This window comes from Myotis brandtii, unplaced genomic scaffold, assembly GCF_000412655.1.
Source record: "Myotis brandtii unplaced genomic scaffold, ASM41265v1 scaffold196, whole genome shotgun sequence".
In the NCBI taxonomy this organism is placed as follows: Eukaryota; Metazoa; Chordata; class Mammalia; order Chiroptera; family Vespertilionidae; genus Myotis; species Myotis brandtii.
In genome coordinates, this window is record NW_005357311.1 from 3,383,011 (window position 1) to 3,398,391 (window position 15,381).

The 15,381-nt window shown below is 40.6% G+C and overlaps 1 protein-coding gene across 10 annotated transcripts in view; it reads right to left on the reverse strand.

Moving 5' to 3' along the window:
- Positions 1–15,381, reverse strand: part of ANK3 (ankyrin 3, node of Ranvier (ankyrin G)) — a 465,310-nt gene that overhangs the window by 26,162 nt on the left and 423,767 nt on the right. For 7 of the 10 annotated variants that reach the window (XM_014538720.1, XM_014538719.1, XM_014538723.1 and 4 more), the window contains 3 exons: positions 3,944–11,707; positions 3,245–3,319; positions 185–316 (listed from right to left, as the gene is read on the reverse strand). In XM_014538720.1, coding sequence (XP_014394206.1) covers positions 185–316; positions 3,245–3,319; positions 3,944–11,707 — 7,971 coding nt within the window. The remainder of the gene's footprint in view (positions 1–184; positions 317–3,244; positions 3,320–3,943; positions 11,708–15,381) is intronic. The other 3 variants (XM_014538725.1, XM_014538726.1, XM_014538724.1) reach the window with 1 other exon arrangement.

Genomic DNA, 15,381 nt, shown 5'->3' on the forward strand with positions numbered 1-15,381 from the left:
AAAAATCCCCTATTTGCTTTCTGAAAGCTTCCTAAAGATAGGTTAGAATATTTGCACTAAACTAATATAATTTCAAAAGACCTGCTACCACTTTTTGATTACTCTGATGTTATTAACAGTAGACTTATAGAGAATATTGGATTTATGCAGTTATGAAAGTTAAAGTAGTATAATTTTAGCATACTTGTAGCATTTTTTCCATCTCTGGTAACCCATTTTTTTAATAACATGAAGCTTTGAGAAATTAAAGAATTTGGATTTTCCACACGTATTTGATTGATTTCATCCACTGAAAAATTCAGTTCCCTTGCCAGTTCTGTAGAAAAGAAAAAGAGTTACTTAGATTTTGTATTCTACTTTTATCACATATATTTCATTTAAAAAGAAAAGAATTTTACAGTAAAACCTAAGTACAGCCTTGGACAATAATCATTATATACTTGATTTCTCAGGAAAGTAGTGATCCTACATAGGCTGTGATTGAACTCTTAGTTACAATTAGATTATATAGTTTATTGATCTGCAGAAAGATTTGCTGGATTCTTTTAATTCAGCCAAATTATTCTTTCAATTCGAGCAAACTTCGTACAAGGGATATACAGTTCATAAATATACGGCACAAGAGATGCTGGTGTTTTCCCTAGGCAGTCTTCATGAGGTACATCTTTTACTCACTTAACATTCTACTCTATATGTCATCAAGTTGCATGAACTTCACTTTGGAGGCTAAGGGATGACTCCAGGCCAGATCACTGTGTACCATATGCTGCCACATGTATACAAAATAAAGGGAGATAACTTTCTATCCATCTAGATGTATACACTCAATCTTGTTTATGCTGAGAGTGTCTTTGGGAAGATATGTATGAGTAGTAGTGGCTGCTTTAGTAGAGGGAAATGTAGAAGTCAAAGGTGAGAAGACTTATTTTTTTGTATAATTAAAAAAAGATTTATTAGGCATGTAGTACCTTAAATAATTATAAAAAGTAAGGAATGGTAAAAATATCCTTCCATGGAAAAGGAATTGGTCAAGATTCTATCCTGCTTAAAATTTTTTATATTGGCTATTTTTTATTTAATCAAAAGGATATATATTTTTACATTCAGTATTATTTTGTGTTAGTTTCAGGTATATAGCATAGTGGTTAGACCATCATATTTCCAGCAATTTGTTAAAATGCATTCGGAGGCTCAAAAAAAGTCCATATCCTTTGATCACGTGATTTTACTTTTAGAGATCGATCTTGACAATACTTAGGGTTGTACATAATGATTTACATACATAGAATGTTCATTGTAGGCCTGTACTACTGAAAAATTGAAAACAATCCAAGTGTTGAACAAAAGAGTTAATTAATGTAATGCAATGCAGGGGCTTGCAAACTATTTTGATCAGAACCTACAATAAGAAATATATTGTATATCTTGGTGTTGCTATAAATGAAACTGATCTTTATGGAGCAAAACTAGCGTTAATACATATAATACACAGATGTGTTCTTTACCATTCTATTCCATTTAAAAACATAACCAAAGCATGAATTGATTCCATGACTCACTAGTGACCCACAGTTAGAACAACATCATTGTATAAAGTATCTCTATTGGTTGTTATTGTTTGGGCATTAAAATCAAGATCAGAGAATATTTAATTTTGTAGAAACTATGTACTTGCAAATAAAAAAGCAGTAAGTTGCATAGTTAATATAACATTTAAAAGAGCATTTTATAAAAAAAAATCAAAGTTCATTAAGATTATTTAACAGTGATTCTAATGGACAGATTTAAATTTTGTTCTCCTAAATGCTAATTTTCCTAATAATCTTTATTATCATATAGGAATTCGAATTTAAAAAGTTAAATTTGTTTTTAAGTTCTTCATCTCTCTGTGTTTTAAGACAACTTGCTTACTGCCCAACAAGCTCTCATAACTGAGCTGTATCGTTTGTCTAGACTCGATGCAAGCTAAGACACATTGTCACTAAGAACTTTAGCGTTTTATGGTTTTATGTCTGTCTATTCTTACATCACATTTTCTCCAAAAATTTACTCTGACAGAGAACTGGATTTGCTTATGGGAAATAATCTAATAGTTATGGGCATACAATACTGCAAAATCAACAATGGCTCCACTTTATTTTCAGATTATAGTGTCCTATGGTAAAATATAAATACTATCTTTAATTTTATGTTAGCAAATGTTTACATACAACGGATTGCTATTAACTCTCAACCTGCAAGGGATTACTCAGACCATCACCAGCCTCCTGGGTATTAGCTGTATGTCTGAGAGCAAGGACTGGGTGGAAAGAGAGAGGAGGGTTCAATATGTAGGAGGGAGAGGGGCTTATGGCAGTCAAAGGAAAATTATTTATATGAACTACTTTCATACTCTCCCTTTTAACTTTGAGCGTAAAATGGAGTCAATTTACAACTATCAGCTAAATAAACCTATAGATAATGTGTATATCATAAAAATTGTGAAGATGACTCATGAATGATTAAAATTTTTTAAACCTAGGCATGGATTAATTTAACTGTTGCCTGAGAGAGCTGCTCTAAGGGCATAAACCAGGGGTGGGGAATCTTTTTCTGCCAAGGGCCATTTGGATATTTATAACATCATTCTCAAGCTATACAAAATTATCAATTTAAAAATTAGCCTGCTGTATTTGGTCAAACACTTAATTAACTCACCCCTAATGCCTTGGCAGGGCCAGACCAAATGATTTCGCGTGCCTTATACAGCCCACGGGCCAGAGGTTTCCCACCCTGGCATGTTTAAAATTTTTAAATTACTTAAAAGTCATAGGCCTTAGCTACGTTTTCTTTTATGCCACAAAATAAATTTCCTATTAGATAAAAGGTTATCCTATATTACCAGAAATGGCATTGTGAGAAAGTGCTTACAATCAAGGTGAAATTAAGATTTAAATTTATATTCTTCAGTGAATATGCATAGGAAAAGCCTTGAAAAACACAGTATACAGTACTATCAGTAATTATTTCTGGGTAGGTAGAATTATTATATTTTTTACTCATTGCTTGTTTTTTTTAAATAAAGAACCGCCTGGTGAATAAGACAAAGAATTTAAGAAACTATCTGTTTCATTCAGGTTTATACACACTTACCTGTCCAACTAAGTCCCAGGTGATCGGCTACTATTGCCATCCTGATATCTGTCCTGAATAAGACAAAGAATTTAAGAAACTATCTGTTTCATTCAGGTTTATACACACTTACCTGTCCAACTAAGTCCCAGGTGATCGGCTACTATTGCCATCCTGATATCTGTCCGTTCACATGGACTCTGTGGACCTACGATTTACAATTTCTTAATTAAAATAATCATCAAGAAAAACAGGATACTGGAAAATTGCTTTGAGCAGTACTCAGATTTTACAGAGAGACTAATGCTAACACTGTACACTTAAATGTGTCCTAATCACCTACATGAACACCTCTTTTCACAGGACTCACTTGGTTTTCACCTGCATCAGGCCAAATGTCAGACTACATGGATGCTCAATGTAATGGAATTGAACATGCTGACAGGCTAGCTACTTTACAACAGTTACAGAAGTGTTGTGTTTGTGAAAACACCATGATGGGGTTTCAACTTCTGTGCTTTTACTTTCACAGAATCATATCCGTTAGCACATTAAAAAAAAAATTTGCTCATCATGAATGACACCAATATCTTCAGCATGCTTCCCTAGCTGTCTATGGTGTAGTTTGGTTAGAAGGAAGAAAGAGGAGTATATATAAACAGCACATACAGATGACAATGACAGAATGAGAAACTACGGTTAAGTCACTCCACAGGCAATCACAACAGTTCATGCACTAGGGTCTACGAGTTGGAAAGTGTTTACAAACTAGGCTCGTTCTCCAGGATGTGAGCAAAGAGTGCTCGAGAAACCTGACTGCCTTCATTCTCACCAGTCCTCCTACTGCTCCTTTTCTCACTGCCGGCCTTTTCACTCTTTGATTTTAAAGGTGCTGCCTCTGTTTTCTTATCTCTAGCAGACTTCGTTGTAACTGAAGGCTGGCCACCCCGGGAACTCTCGGACAACGACGTGTTTCTTGAGGTACTGTCTTCCTCATCCGACACCTCGGACTGCATCTTTTTTTCTTCTTCAGAGAGGCGGTCCACAAGCTTTAAGGTCTCACCACTAATTCCCTTAAAATATTCAATGGAATGTTTACAAACTTCCTTAAGCTGACTTTTCCTGACTTGAACTGTGGTGGTAGCATTGGAGGTGGTGACACAGGTGGATCTTACCTTTACTGGCAACTTGGATGGCAGGTGTTTGGCCTTGTCTTTCTCTGGCTGCCCTTGCTTTTGTGGGGTGCATGCTTTTCTAACTGAAGCTGTGTTATCCCTGTGTGTGTTTTTTACTGGAATTCTGGACTTTACGTCTAGACATGAAGAAGAGGTAAGGGTTTTGGTTTTCTCAGATGGACTAACCTGCTTCATTTTACTCCCTTTCATGTTTGGCATATGATTTGGTGGGAAGGTATCTTTTGCTGAAGTGGCCTTTATGGGAAGTTTGGATTTGCGCCTAATCCCTACCGGTGCCTGTGTCTTTTGCTGCTCTCCAAGCACTTTCTGCTTCTCTCTCACACAGTGTCCCTGTGGCACCCCTGTCTTTTTTCCTGATGAGCTTTTCACTGGATTAGCTTTCTCTGTGGTACGAGTGGGTGCGGCGTGTTCTGTCAGAACTACGTTACTTGTAATGTTATCTGTCTGTATAGTGGAAGAATCCAAATTGTTGTTGTTATTAAAGTTATCTTTTTGAAAATCGTGTTTTTCTTGGGGCCTAGCACCCATGTGGCTATCGGCTGAATTTGAAACCACTGTTATAGTTTCATTTTCTAATCCCTGACAACTGGTCATCACAGCTTCTATCTTATCTGTGACTTCTCCAGGGGCTTCTTTCTTCATGGTCATGGTGGACGCAGAAATCCCCATTTTTATAGGCGTGCGCAACTTGGGGTCAACTTTCAAGGTGTTAGTGGCTGCTGCTGACTTCTCCAGGGAGGCACTACTGGGTGTGCCTTCCTGACACTCTCCGCTGGTCGGGATGCTGGGTTTAGGTTCGACCGCAGGTGCCTCTACATTTCTCTCTAGATTGGTTTCTACAGTGGTGTCCCCTGACTGTGGCTGTGGTGTGGCAGTGACCATACTTTTATCCCCTTCCCCCTGGTCCCCTGACTTCCCTTCAGAAGTATGCTCACCAATCTGGAAAAATTGGAGCCTCTCTTCAACAAAATCCCTCTTGCTCATGTCAATTGCACCACTGCGAGTCATCTCAAACATTTTTCCTTCATGAAATGGGAAGGGGTTAGGCTCACTAGTTGGGGTACTTTCATCGGTTGGCGTTCTGGCTGGCGTTGTATCAGGGGTTGTTGCCGGAGAGCGGTCTTCCACAGCCAGACCAAATGGCTTAGTTTCATCTTCCCGGGATTTACTGTCAAAAACTTCATCATCCCCTCGGTTATTAGACCAAGGGTCAAAATCTAGACCTTTGGTAGCTACTGTTTTAAAAGGAGTGGCAAATTCTTCATCTACTTTGTAACTGAAATAAGTATCAGGAAACACTGATCTGTCAGGATGTCTGCCTTCTAGGGTGAAAAACTGGGCCCCTGACTTCTGATCAGTCTTATCAGGAGTCTTTTCCGACGAAGAGCTTTTGGAAGATGGCTTATCTTCATCTGGTCCCACCCTTCCCTCCTCCTCGATGACTTCAAGTTTACTTTGGCTAAAGGAGCGATCAGCTGGCTTCAGAATGCCCTCTGTGTTCCAGATGTCTTTCTTAATTTCCATGGTCTGACTTGGGAGTTTGGAATCACTCTCCGTCAAGCCATCATCTTCATCTTGCAGGTCATAGCCATCAAGAGAGTCAATCTCTGTGGCATCTGTATCATGAGAAAACTCGGCCGTGGTAGCAATGGAACACTCTGTGATGGACTGGTCGTTGTTCCCATTCTGGGCGGTTTCATTCTGAGGCGAATCAAGGCCAAATTCATGATCTTTTCCAGATCCATTAGTTTCTAATTCTTTCTGGTTGGAAGCCTTTTCAGCAGAAGCTTTGGGTTTTGTCATTTCTTTTTGATCACTGTCTGCTTCCTTTAATTTGAAGGTGTATTTTTTAACTGGAACTGGTTGATAAAGTGATTCATCATCGCTCGAATCACTGACGTCTGCCCCAGGAGGAACTGGGGAGGGTGGCTGCACTCGGATGACTGGCTCAGCCAGCTGGTACTTGTCATGCTCATCTTGCAGACTGACTTCAATCATGCCAGCCTCTCTTTCAGGCAGAGAAAGATCCTTCTCCGACTCCATCTGGTCTGCATCCAGCGGCGGAGGAGGGGGAAACTCGATATAGGCAACTCTGTTGGTTTTGGGTCTTTGGTTAGAGTCTTTGCTCACACTGCCAGGCAATTGGTGCGCGCCTATTATCTCCTCCACTGTAGTCTGCTTTAAGGAGGACGACTTGCCCTGCTCCTCCTCCTCCGATTCCTCAGAAACCTCGGGAATTGGGCTGGGTTTACCTGGTATATAAGCTATGAGTGAGTCTGGTGTCTTAGACGTAAATTCATAACTCACTTCCTCTGAACTGGGTGTTTCTGGGGTTAAAGGGCTTTTCCCAGAGCTGTCTAGAAAGGAAACTTGCTCTAGAGTATCATCTTCCGGACTACCTTGGGGAGAAGGAGGCTGCTTTTGCTGTCTGGTTGTATAAAAGGTCCCCCTGGTCTCTTGTACTGTCTTACATTCCTGACTGATGATTTTTTTCACACTTCCTTGTTGTATCTCCTTTTCATACTGCTTCCCCACCTGTACAAAACTGACATAAACAGGTAAAGTTTTTATCTCTTTCCCTCCCTCTGGCGGGGCTAGTGGTGCAACTTTTTCCAATCCATCAATGGGACTGTGGTCGAATACTTCGCTAGAGGGAGATTCTTTCCCTGGGCTAAAGTCTAAAGAATCAGGAGATTTGGTGGGGGAGCTTTCAGTTTCATCGAGAGAGGGGCATAAGCCTACATAACTCTGATGTTTGGAAACTTTGCTGATTTCTGAATAGGTAACTTTTTCATCTTCTAGAGAATTAAAGTGCTGTGTCTCCACTGTCTCTTTGTGACTTGACTGGGGTGACTTTTGTGATAGTTCATGCTTTGGAAATGGCGACTGCTCACAAAAACCAACGGGAACATTAGAAGACGGCATTCTCCGCTCATCGGCCATCCTGACTGGGATGTGCGACACCGCCGAGCTCTCACTTCTCCTGGAAGGTTGATCGAGAGCCCCGCCAGGACGGTCCCCTTCTTTCACAACATATTCCCTGTACAAGACCTTTTTGGAGGGAGATTTTACAGTCATTTCCTTAACTTCTGAGAGAGAGCCATTTGTTAACAATTTGTGTTCTCTCTCAGTCACAGACACAAATTCACTCCTGGGATCAACAATTTTACTCTCAGGGTGACCAATGTGATTCTCTCTTACATCATGAACAAGTACATGCGAAAGCTTTTCTTTCTGCGACTTATTGTTAGCGGCTCCAGAACTTTCCCACGTTCTAAAGACCTTTTTGTCCCAGGGTCCCTTAGTTGCTAAATCTGAGGTTACATGACATGTCAAGTCTTTAGCCTGTTGCTCAGAAAAGTAGTCAGGCATCACTTTACTTGACATTTCAGTTCTCTGTTTTTTCACATCATCAGAGCCAGAATCATTTACAACAATTTCACTGCTTTGCTCGGGCTCATCTTTAGCTTTTAATACCATAAAATCTTTTTGGACAGGTACTCTTTCATCTGAGAGGTCTATGGCCTTCTGCTGTTTTTCTCTAGCAAAAAGTTGGTAGACGGGTAGCTTGCTCTCCTGCATTTTTTTAACTGGGATTCTGGATTGGCCATCTGGCTTCTTGTCCTCTTGAGTCACGTCCTTACTTCTGGCCTGTGCACCTTGTTCAAATTTTAATCTAATGGAGCTCAGTTTAGATTGTTTGAGCTGAAACCCAGACTGGGGCCCTTCTGGTGCTTTGCTCTGTGGCACGCTTCCTTGGGCTTCCTCCGTGGACTTGCTGTCCTCAGTCTGTTGGGACAGAACCTTCTTCTCCGGGCTGCTGGGCAGACTGGATGCTTTCCTCTCACTGGCTCTGGGGAGGCTTTGTCCATCACGGGCATGCTGCCTCGCCTTAACCCACTCATCGCTGGATGCCAACAGTTCTGTCAGCGTTACTTTCTCGGGGCTGCTACTGGTAGAGCTTTGAGAAGAGTATTCCTTGCCATTTCTGGGGCGTGCCTTTTTCTCTGGGGACTGCAGTTCATCATTGAGCTTTTCGGTTTTGTCACGAAAAAACTGTGACACTTCAGTCAGTTTTTCTTCAGCTTCCTTCACAGTCCTGTCCACCCTATCTTCATACATCAACTTCTCTCTACCTCTGTCTAATCTGTCCTCAGTAAAGCGCATCCACATGGCATGTTTTGGACTACTACCATCGCCAGAATAGTGCAACACTGTCACTTTATCAAAATGCTCATCTTTAGACACTTTACCTACACCATTTTCAGACACATCTTTATAGATTTTGGAGAGAATTTCTTTTTTGGGGGCAGTGACTACTTTTTCTCTGGACCGCTTATCAGACCCCTGTAACTCTGAGCTAGAGGGTCCTGCATGGTCTGTCACCGATTCCTCAGTATCGGAATGAGACACATCTAGCTTTTCTGACAGAAGCATTTTCTCAGCAAACCTGTAAGACTCCCCTCTTAGTTCTGACAACTCATCGTCATGGTATTCTATTGAGTGTTGACTCAAAAGCTTCAATGTTTTATAAGAGTCATCAGATATGAGTTGAGCAGAACTAGGGCGACTATCTTCTTCTTGGGACACAGGAGTGTTTACTCTGGAAGACTCCAGATAAGAAGGCAAGGACTCTTCTGCAGTGAGTTCTTCCTCTTCTTGCTGACCCTGTTCCTCTGAACAAGGAAAAGCATCGTGTTTTTCTGGCAGAAAATCTTTTAGGTTAACATCTCCCCGGGATAAGTCTTTCTGATACACATACATTTCCTTTTCTGGATGCTTTTTGGTTTCTCTAATAATGACTTCAGTAGGCTCAGCTTGGTTACCTTTTTCGATGTGGACTTCTATTATACGCTCCAGTTTGGGTTTCATTTGGTTGTCCTTCTCTGCGTGCTGGGCTGAGGTTTCAGCAGCAGACTTGTGAACATCTGGGGCCACTGCCGACTTATGTTCAAACAGACCTGCCAGTTCTTTGGAAGGGTCCCGCCCGGACTGAAAGGCCTTCATGATGTCATGGACCGACATGGTTTCTTCAATTCTTTCAGAGGTGCCTTCGCTGCCTGGTGGAGAATGATAAACCGTCCTGGTGGTAGTGGTTATGTGTGTCTCTTCTTTGACACGCATGCCTTTGCTCAAAGCTCGACTGTGGTCATCTTCATCACTACTGGCTTTCATTTGAAACGCTTTAACTTTTTCTTTAATACTGGAAGTGCTGGGCTTGGGTTCTAATTCCATAAACGTGGGTGACGGTTTGGGTGACGCGGGTTCCTCTGGTTGGGACTGGGAAGCCTCTCCGGCCGAGGGCTCATAGCTCCTGATAACATGAACCACTTCGGTTCTCGTTTCTGTGATGACAGGAGGGATGGGGACTTCGTGAAAAAGCGGCTTGGGACCAGTGCTTTCAGCGCTCTGTGGGGCTGAAGGTGTTTTTTCACTTCTCGTTTCAAAGCCACTGTCAGACAAGGGACTTTTATCTTGGTCGTGCTGAGAAAAGTCATCTGGAGACTCTAAAATAGCATCTGTTCCAAAAAAGGAATCGGCCATTTTACACAATTCCTTCTCGGAAGTGGAAGGCCTCATGGAGGCGGGAGGCATTTTGAGTTTGTGTTCCTGCAAAGCAATTGCTGGTTTTAAAATTCTTTTCTGTCTCTCTTCACCATCTTTCTTTGCATCCTCAAACTTGTACTTTAAGTTTGTCAGTGAACTACTCCCAATATCATTCGCTAGGTAATCAATCACCTTGGTCAAGCTGTAATCCTTATCGGAGGCAGCTTTCGCTTTGACTTGCACTCGCTCGGGCAGAGTGGGAGAACGGCTCGCAGCAGCTTGCTGTCTCGCTTCTCTTATTTCTTCGGAACTGAATTCTATCCAGTCGTCTTCGGGAGAGTGTCCTTTGTCACTCTTTGGTGATTTGGGTGGTCCTTTATTATCGACACAAACATCTTTTTTAAGGATTTCGCTAACTTTCACTAAGTCTTCCTTTACTTTCTCAACAATTTTGAAAGGTTCTTCGTCCTCCACTCTCCCTTCTTTGGGGAGTTCATGCTGGAATGGCTTCTCCTCAGGCACATCTGTTTGTAGTATTGCTGTCATCCGCATGAGGTCCTCTTTCATTTCAGCCACGTCTTTTAATATCTCCTGACTGGAAGATAAAGAAGATGGTGCAGACAACTTAAGGGCAGAGGGTGCAAGGAACAAAGATGACTTGACTGGGGATGAAGTTCGATTGAAATGGGGCTGAGGACGTGTCTCCGTAGTCAATGTTTTAATGGGGGACAGCAAGGCTGCTGCTGATTTTGCAAGTGAATTAGAGTCTGGGAGTTTCTTTAATGCTGGTTCTGGCAAAACATTGACTACAGAGTATACTGGCACTGTTATTACCGATGAAGTTACAGATGAGGTAGTTGAAGATATTGACGACCCAAGGGATGCATAGAGTGCACTTGCGGAAGGAGTTCTGAGAGACTGAAAAGCTGATGGTGCTGAAGAAACATATGACCTGAGTGGGGAAAATGGCATTGCTGTCGTAGAAAACACTTTCTCAACTGTTTCTGTGGCGGCATTAACCACAGCGCTTACAGAGTTTGTAGCTGTAGAAATTTTTTCCTGTAACGTGGCAGTGGCTTTGCATCCATTAATTAAAGTTGAAGATGATGGATATTTCAGAGGGGAAATAGATCCATTGACTAATGCTACCTCTGCATGTCCAGGCATCTGCTTCACAGGCGATGAGAGAGAAGAGGCCATCGTAACTTTCGCCGATGAAATGATATCAACTGCTGATTTAGCTGGAGACACCACTGACTTTAAAGGTGAAGATATTAGCGGCGCTGCTGATGTAATGATTGACTTAAATGGCAAACTTGAGGAATACATATTAATGTTTGACTTGGGGGAGGCCGGGGGTGTCATAGTAATTGATGACCTCTCCAAAAGAGACCCTGCTGTAGTCACTGGAGAGGTTCGAGAGGAAAACATAGAACTGGACGGCAGCCCCTTTAAAGGCGAGGCCTCCGTGACTGTGGGCGCTCTACCCAGGGTACCAGAAGACACTTGGATATTGTATGGAGATTGTGACACCACTGTTTTTATTGGCGAAGAAATTGTCCGAAAGGATCTAATTGGAGATGCCACATCACTAATGGATTTAACTGAAGATGTAGTTGACGCGCCTAATGTGGATTTGATTGGAGAAGGAGTCGAAACGGACCAAATTGATTTTAACGGAGAAGCTGATGGCGTATTTGAGGAAGAACTTGATAAGGAAGTGAAGCCTGACTTGGCTGGCCCGGGCACTGTGATCGGAGCTGTGGTCCAGGACTGGTATGGTCTTGTAGAAAAGAATGGCTTGTATGAGTAAGAAGTGGGGAGGGATCTTGTTGCTCCTGCACTCCGTTCAACTGTTTCTTAAATTTTAAAATGAAATCAAACACAAAAATCAACAAAAATGGTTGAGAAACAGAGAGACCAGAGAAAAAAATTGGTCAGTAAACTTTGAAATATTACAAAAGCAAGTACAATTGTTTGCATGATTTAGAATGGAGGAGGCAAAAGGAACAATTAAGCAAAAGAGGGAAAAAATTTCTACAGACATAACTAATCCAAAGTAAAACACACACAAAACACTAAATAAATAAAAAACAGAGCAATGTGAAATGAAAGACAGAAAAAGCACGTCGCAACCAAATAGGCCAACAATGAAAATTAGGAAACACGAGGAAAGAATTAATGATGAAAAATAACCACAATGGAAAACTGTTCCCTTACTTCCTATTGACTTTCTTATGTGCTGGTTTTGAAATATCAGTAGCCATTCTGTTTTGCCTGTATAGGTTAATGTTTGTTTTGTGCAACCATAAAACTCTCATTTTAGTAATTTCTAATGTTTCCTCGCCTTGAACCATATCAATGTGTATAGCTATATGTTAAATATCTAAAAGTCTTTTTTTAGAAAACCACTCAAGCCTATTTCATGCAGAATCCAAAATAACTTTTAAGTGACAGGCAACTGATGTGCAAACTGTGAAGCCACTGGATTTTAAATCTGCATCTTCCATGCACAATTCGGTTACGCTTCACACCCATAAAAAGCCAATAAGAGCAAGAAATTCTCTGAGTCAGAATTTTAAAAGAAAAACAAAACAAAGAAAAGGAATGTTTGCATTTATCTTTTCCATGCAGTATATTCCTTTTGGTGAGGAAAAAAAAAGTGATATGAAATGATTTTAAGATGCATGTGTACACACACACACATAAAAGGGAGAAGAAAAAAAACCAAAATATGGTTCATGGTTACCATAAGCAAGCAAAGCAACAAAACATTTTATCATGCGCAATATATCATGGCAAACAAGCCAATGAAGTAATACAATTTTTATGCCATAGTATGCACAATTTATAAACTTTAAAAATACTTTCACAAGAGCATTGAGAAAGAAGAGTACACTTTTTCCATGAGATGTGAAGTCTTGGTACCTTTTGAGATTTTAGGAAAATATTTAATACTGCATAGTAAAAATACATCTGCAACTAAACATATCCATGTTTGGTGTTGTTGTCATTATGGATAAAAGCGCACATTTTATCTCATGTTTTTTTCATAATATGTCATACTTTTAATTCTCAAAAGGTATCATGGGGAAAATCTAAAAAAGCACATTCATATTTTTAACACCCCATATTTAACTATCTACAGTGGAATACAGTATTTTTTTGTATATGGATGTCAATGGCAAAGATCCCTTCCCGGAATATTCATGGGACTCATGGATACCCCAAACACTGGAGCAGCCATGAGGCAGACCTACCACTAGCAAAGATGGATTTACTACCAGCATTCTGCTGGCAACGGGACAAGAAACACACAAATGAGGTAAGCACACTCGCCGGGGGAGAGCAAACACACACTTAGTCCTCTCTACTTCTACAATTCTAACAAACCGAGCTGGTCACAGAGATCTGGAATGCCTGCCAAGGGTAATGTGTATGTCAGAGTGACTGCACTGGTTCAGAACAAGAGTGAACTGCGAAGAGGAAATGAGAATCTGCTTCATCTTTATGCTCCTCTTCAGGCTGTGCTCGTGCCTTTGCTGTAATCCAGTCCTTGGATTAGCAGCTACTCCCACAAGGGTGAAGGTTTTCATTCCTAGTGTACATTTAAATTCAAACATTCAGAACATATCCTTTTCTAGACTGGCATATTATTCTAAGGAAAAGTGGAAGAACTAAGGAAAAACTCACCCACTCATTACCCCTCCTAGCCATAATTCTCAATATAATATTGCTTAACTCTGTTAGAAATACCACACTACAAATGAAGGGTTTGGGGATTCCTTCAATTCAGTGATCTGGGCTCAGTCCACTGTCATGGCTCAAGAGAATTTATCTTTGTAACTACCAAAAACTGGTGAAGCATCTCTCCTTTACCACTGAAGGCTGGCTCATCAAACAAAGAAGTCTTCTGAACAACCTCTATGGTTTTATACCTCGAACAAGCAGCCAACTTACTGTTCAATTACATGTTGTGCTTTAATGACACATATTTTGTAGTTCCCTTTATAACAAAGGCAATTTCTGGATGTCAGGCACTGAATTATACCAGAATTTTTTTTTGGGGGGTGGGGGGGAATTTACAGTTAGAAAGGACAGGTAGTTAGAGAAAAGCTGCATTCACTTGGAGTTCTAACACCAATTCAGGGCCATGACTTTTCCTTAGTTTCCTTAGCTCCTTAATACTCCTTTCCATTCCTCTGTTCACCACCATTCTGCTCTCTTTCATAAAAGAGAGAAAAACATCCTTGTTCTTCTATCAAAACTCAAGGAAGATAACCTACATACACCTTAATTGACACTAACCAAAGAGTAGCAATACTTTCATAAATTGGAAAAATTCAATCGACTTAGCATATACCTGACCTTACAACTCATATTTGCCACAACCAATACCTTAGGGACCAGAATCAGATTGGCCTGCCCAGAGTACTTCTGTCCTAAAGTAGCTGGTCCATGGAGCTTAAGGCTATGGCCTGGGAGTCCCAACCAGCTACGCAGTGAGGGTCTTAGCTGGGCGGGGCGGGGAGCAAAACAGTATTCCAACAAAGACGTCCACCCAGGAGATTTAGTTAGTGAAAAAATCATCTAGTTACATACACATCTTTCCTGCATTGTAGCACAATGGGAGTTAATTTCAGAGAAGGTGGGAAAAACCAAAGTTGTGGCTCTCACTGACAAATTTTCAGTCCTCCCTAAACTCAAGTCATGTGAGTTGAGAAACAGCTAGAAATTATTCACTAATTTGGAAATTTTTTTTGTATAAATCTTTCTCTAATGTTTAAAGTGGCACCACTACATCAATCAAACACAGTGCAGTTCTCACACCCTTAGTTCCTATTGGTGGAGGGGTTATATTAAGGGCTGCAGTGATCAACACAGGTGATAACCATGTGGATGAGGGGAGGGGAGGCAAAGAGAGAGGGAGAAAATGAATATGATTGAATGAATCTATACCTTGATACTTTTAAACCAGTTAACAATGAACCAAAACAATCACTGAGAGAAGAGTCTAACCAGTCTAGTGAAGACCAGCCTTTAGAACACATTTAATAAAGGGCTGGGGAGGGAGAAAGACAGAGAAGGAGGGAAAAGAAAGTCAATAAACACAAGCTACCTCAAGAAGGTAGGAAAATACCATTCTTTCAAAGTGGGCAGAAAAAGAGGCAGGACTAAGACATAATGACCTATGTAGATAAAGAAAAATGAGATGACAACTAAAGTTACTTTCTCATCTTTTTCTACCACCCCACATACATGAAAATAAATATTTTCTCTTTTGAGCATAGATTTAAAACAGCATCGGTTCAACATGATCTCCTAGCATAGTTAACAATCAAAGTGAAACCATGGTTTTTTAAGATAGGTGATTTTAAGTAATAAAAATGGTTAATGGCTTTTAAAAACCTGTTTTGAAGCTATGACCTAGGGGTGTTTGTGCCTCATATCTTCAACTATGTACAATATATTCCTTAGATTTCATGGTGTTACTTAGATTTTCATGGTAAAGTTTTCTTGCAGGCAA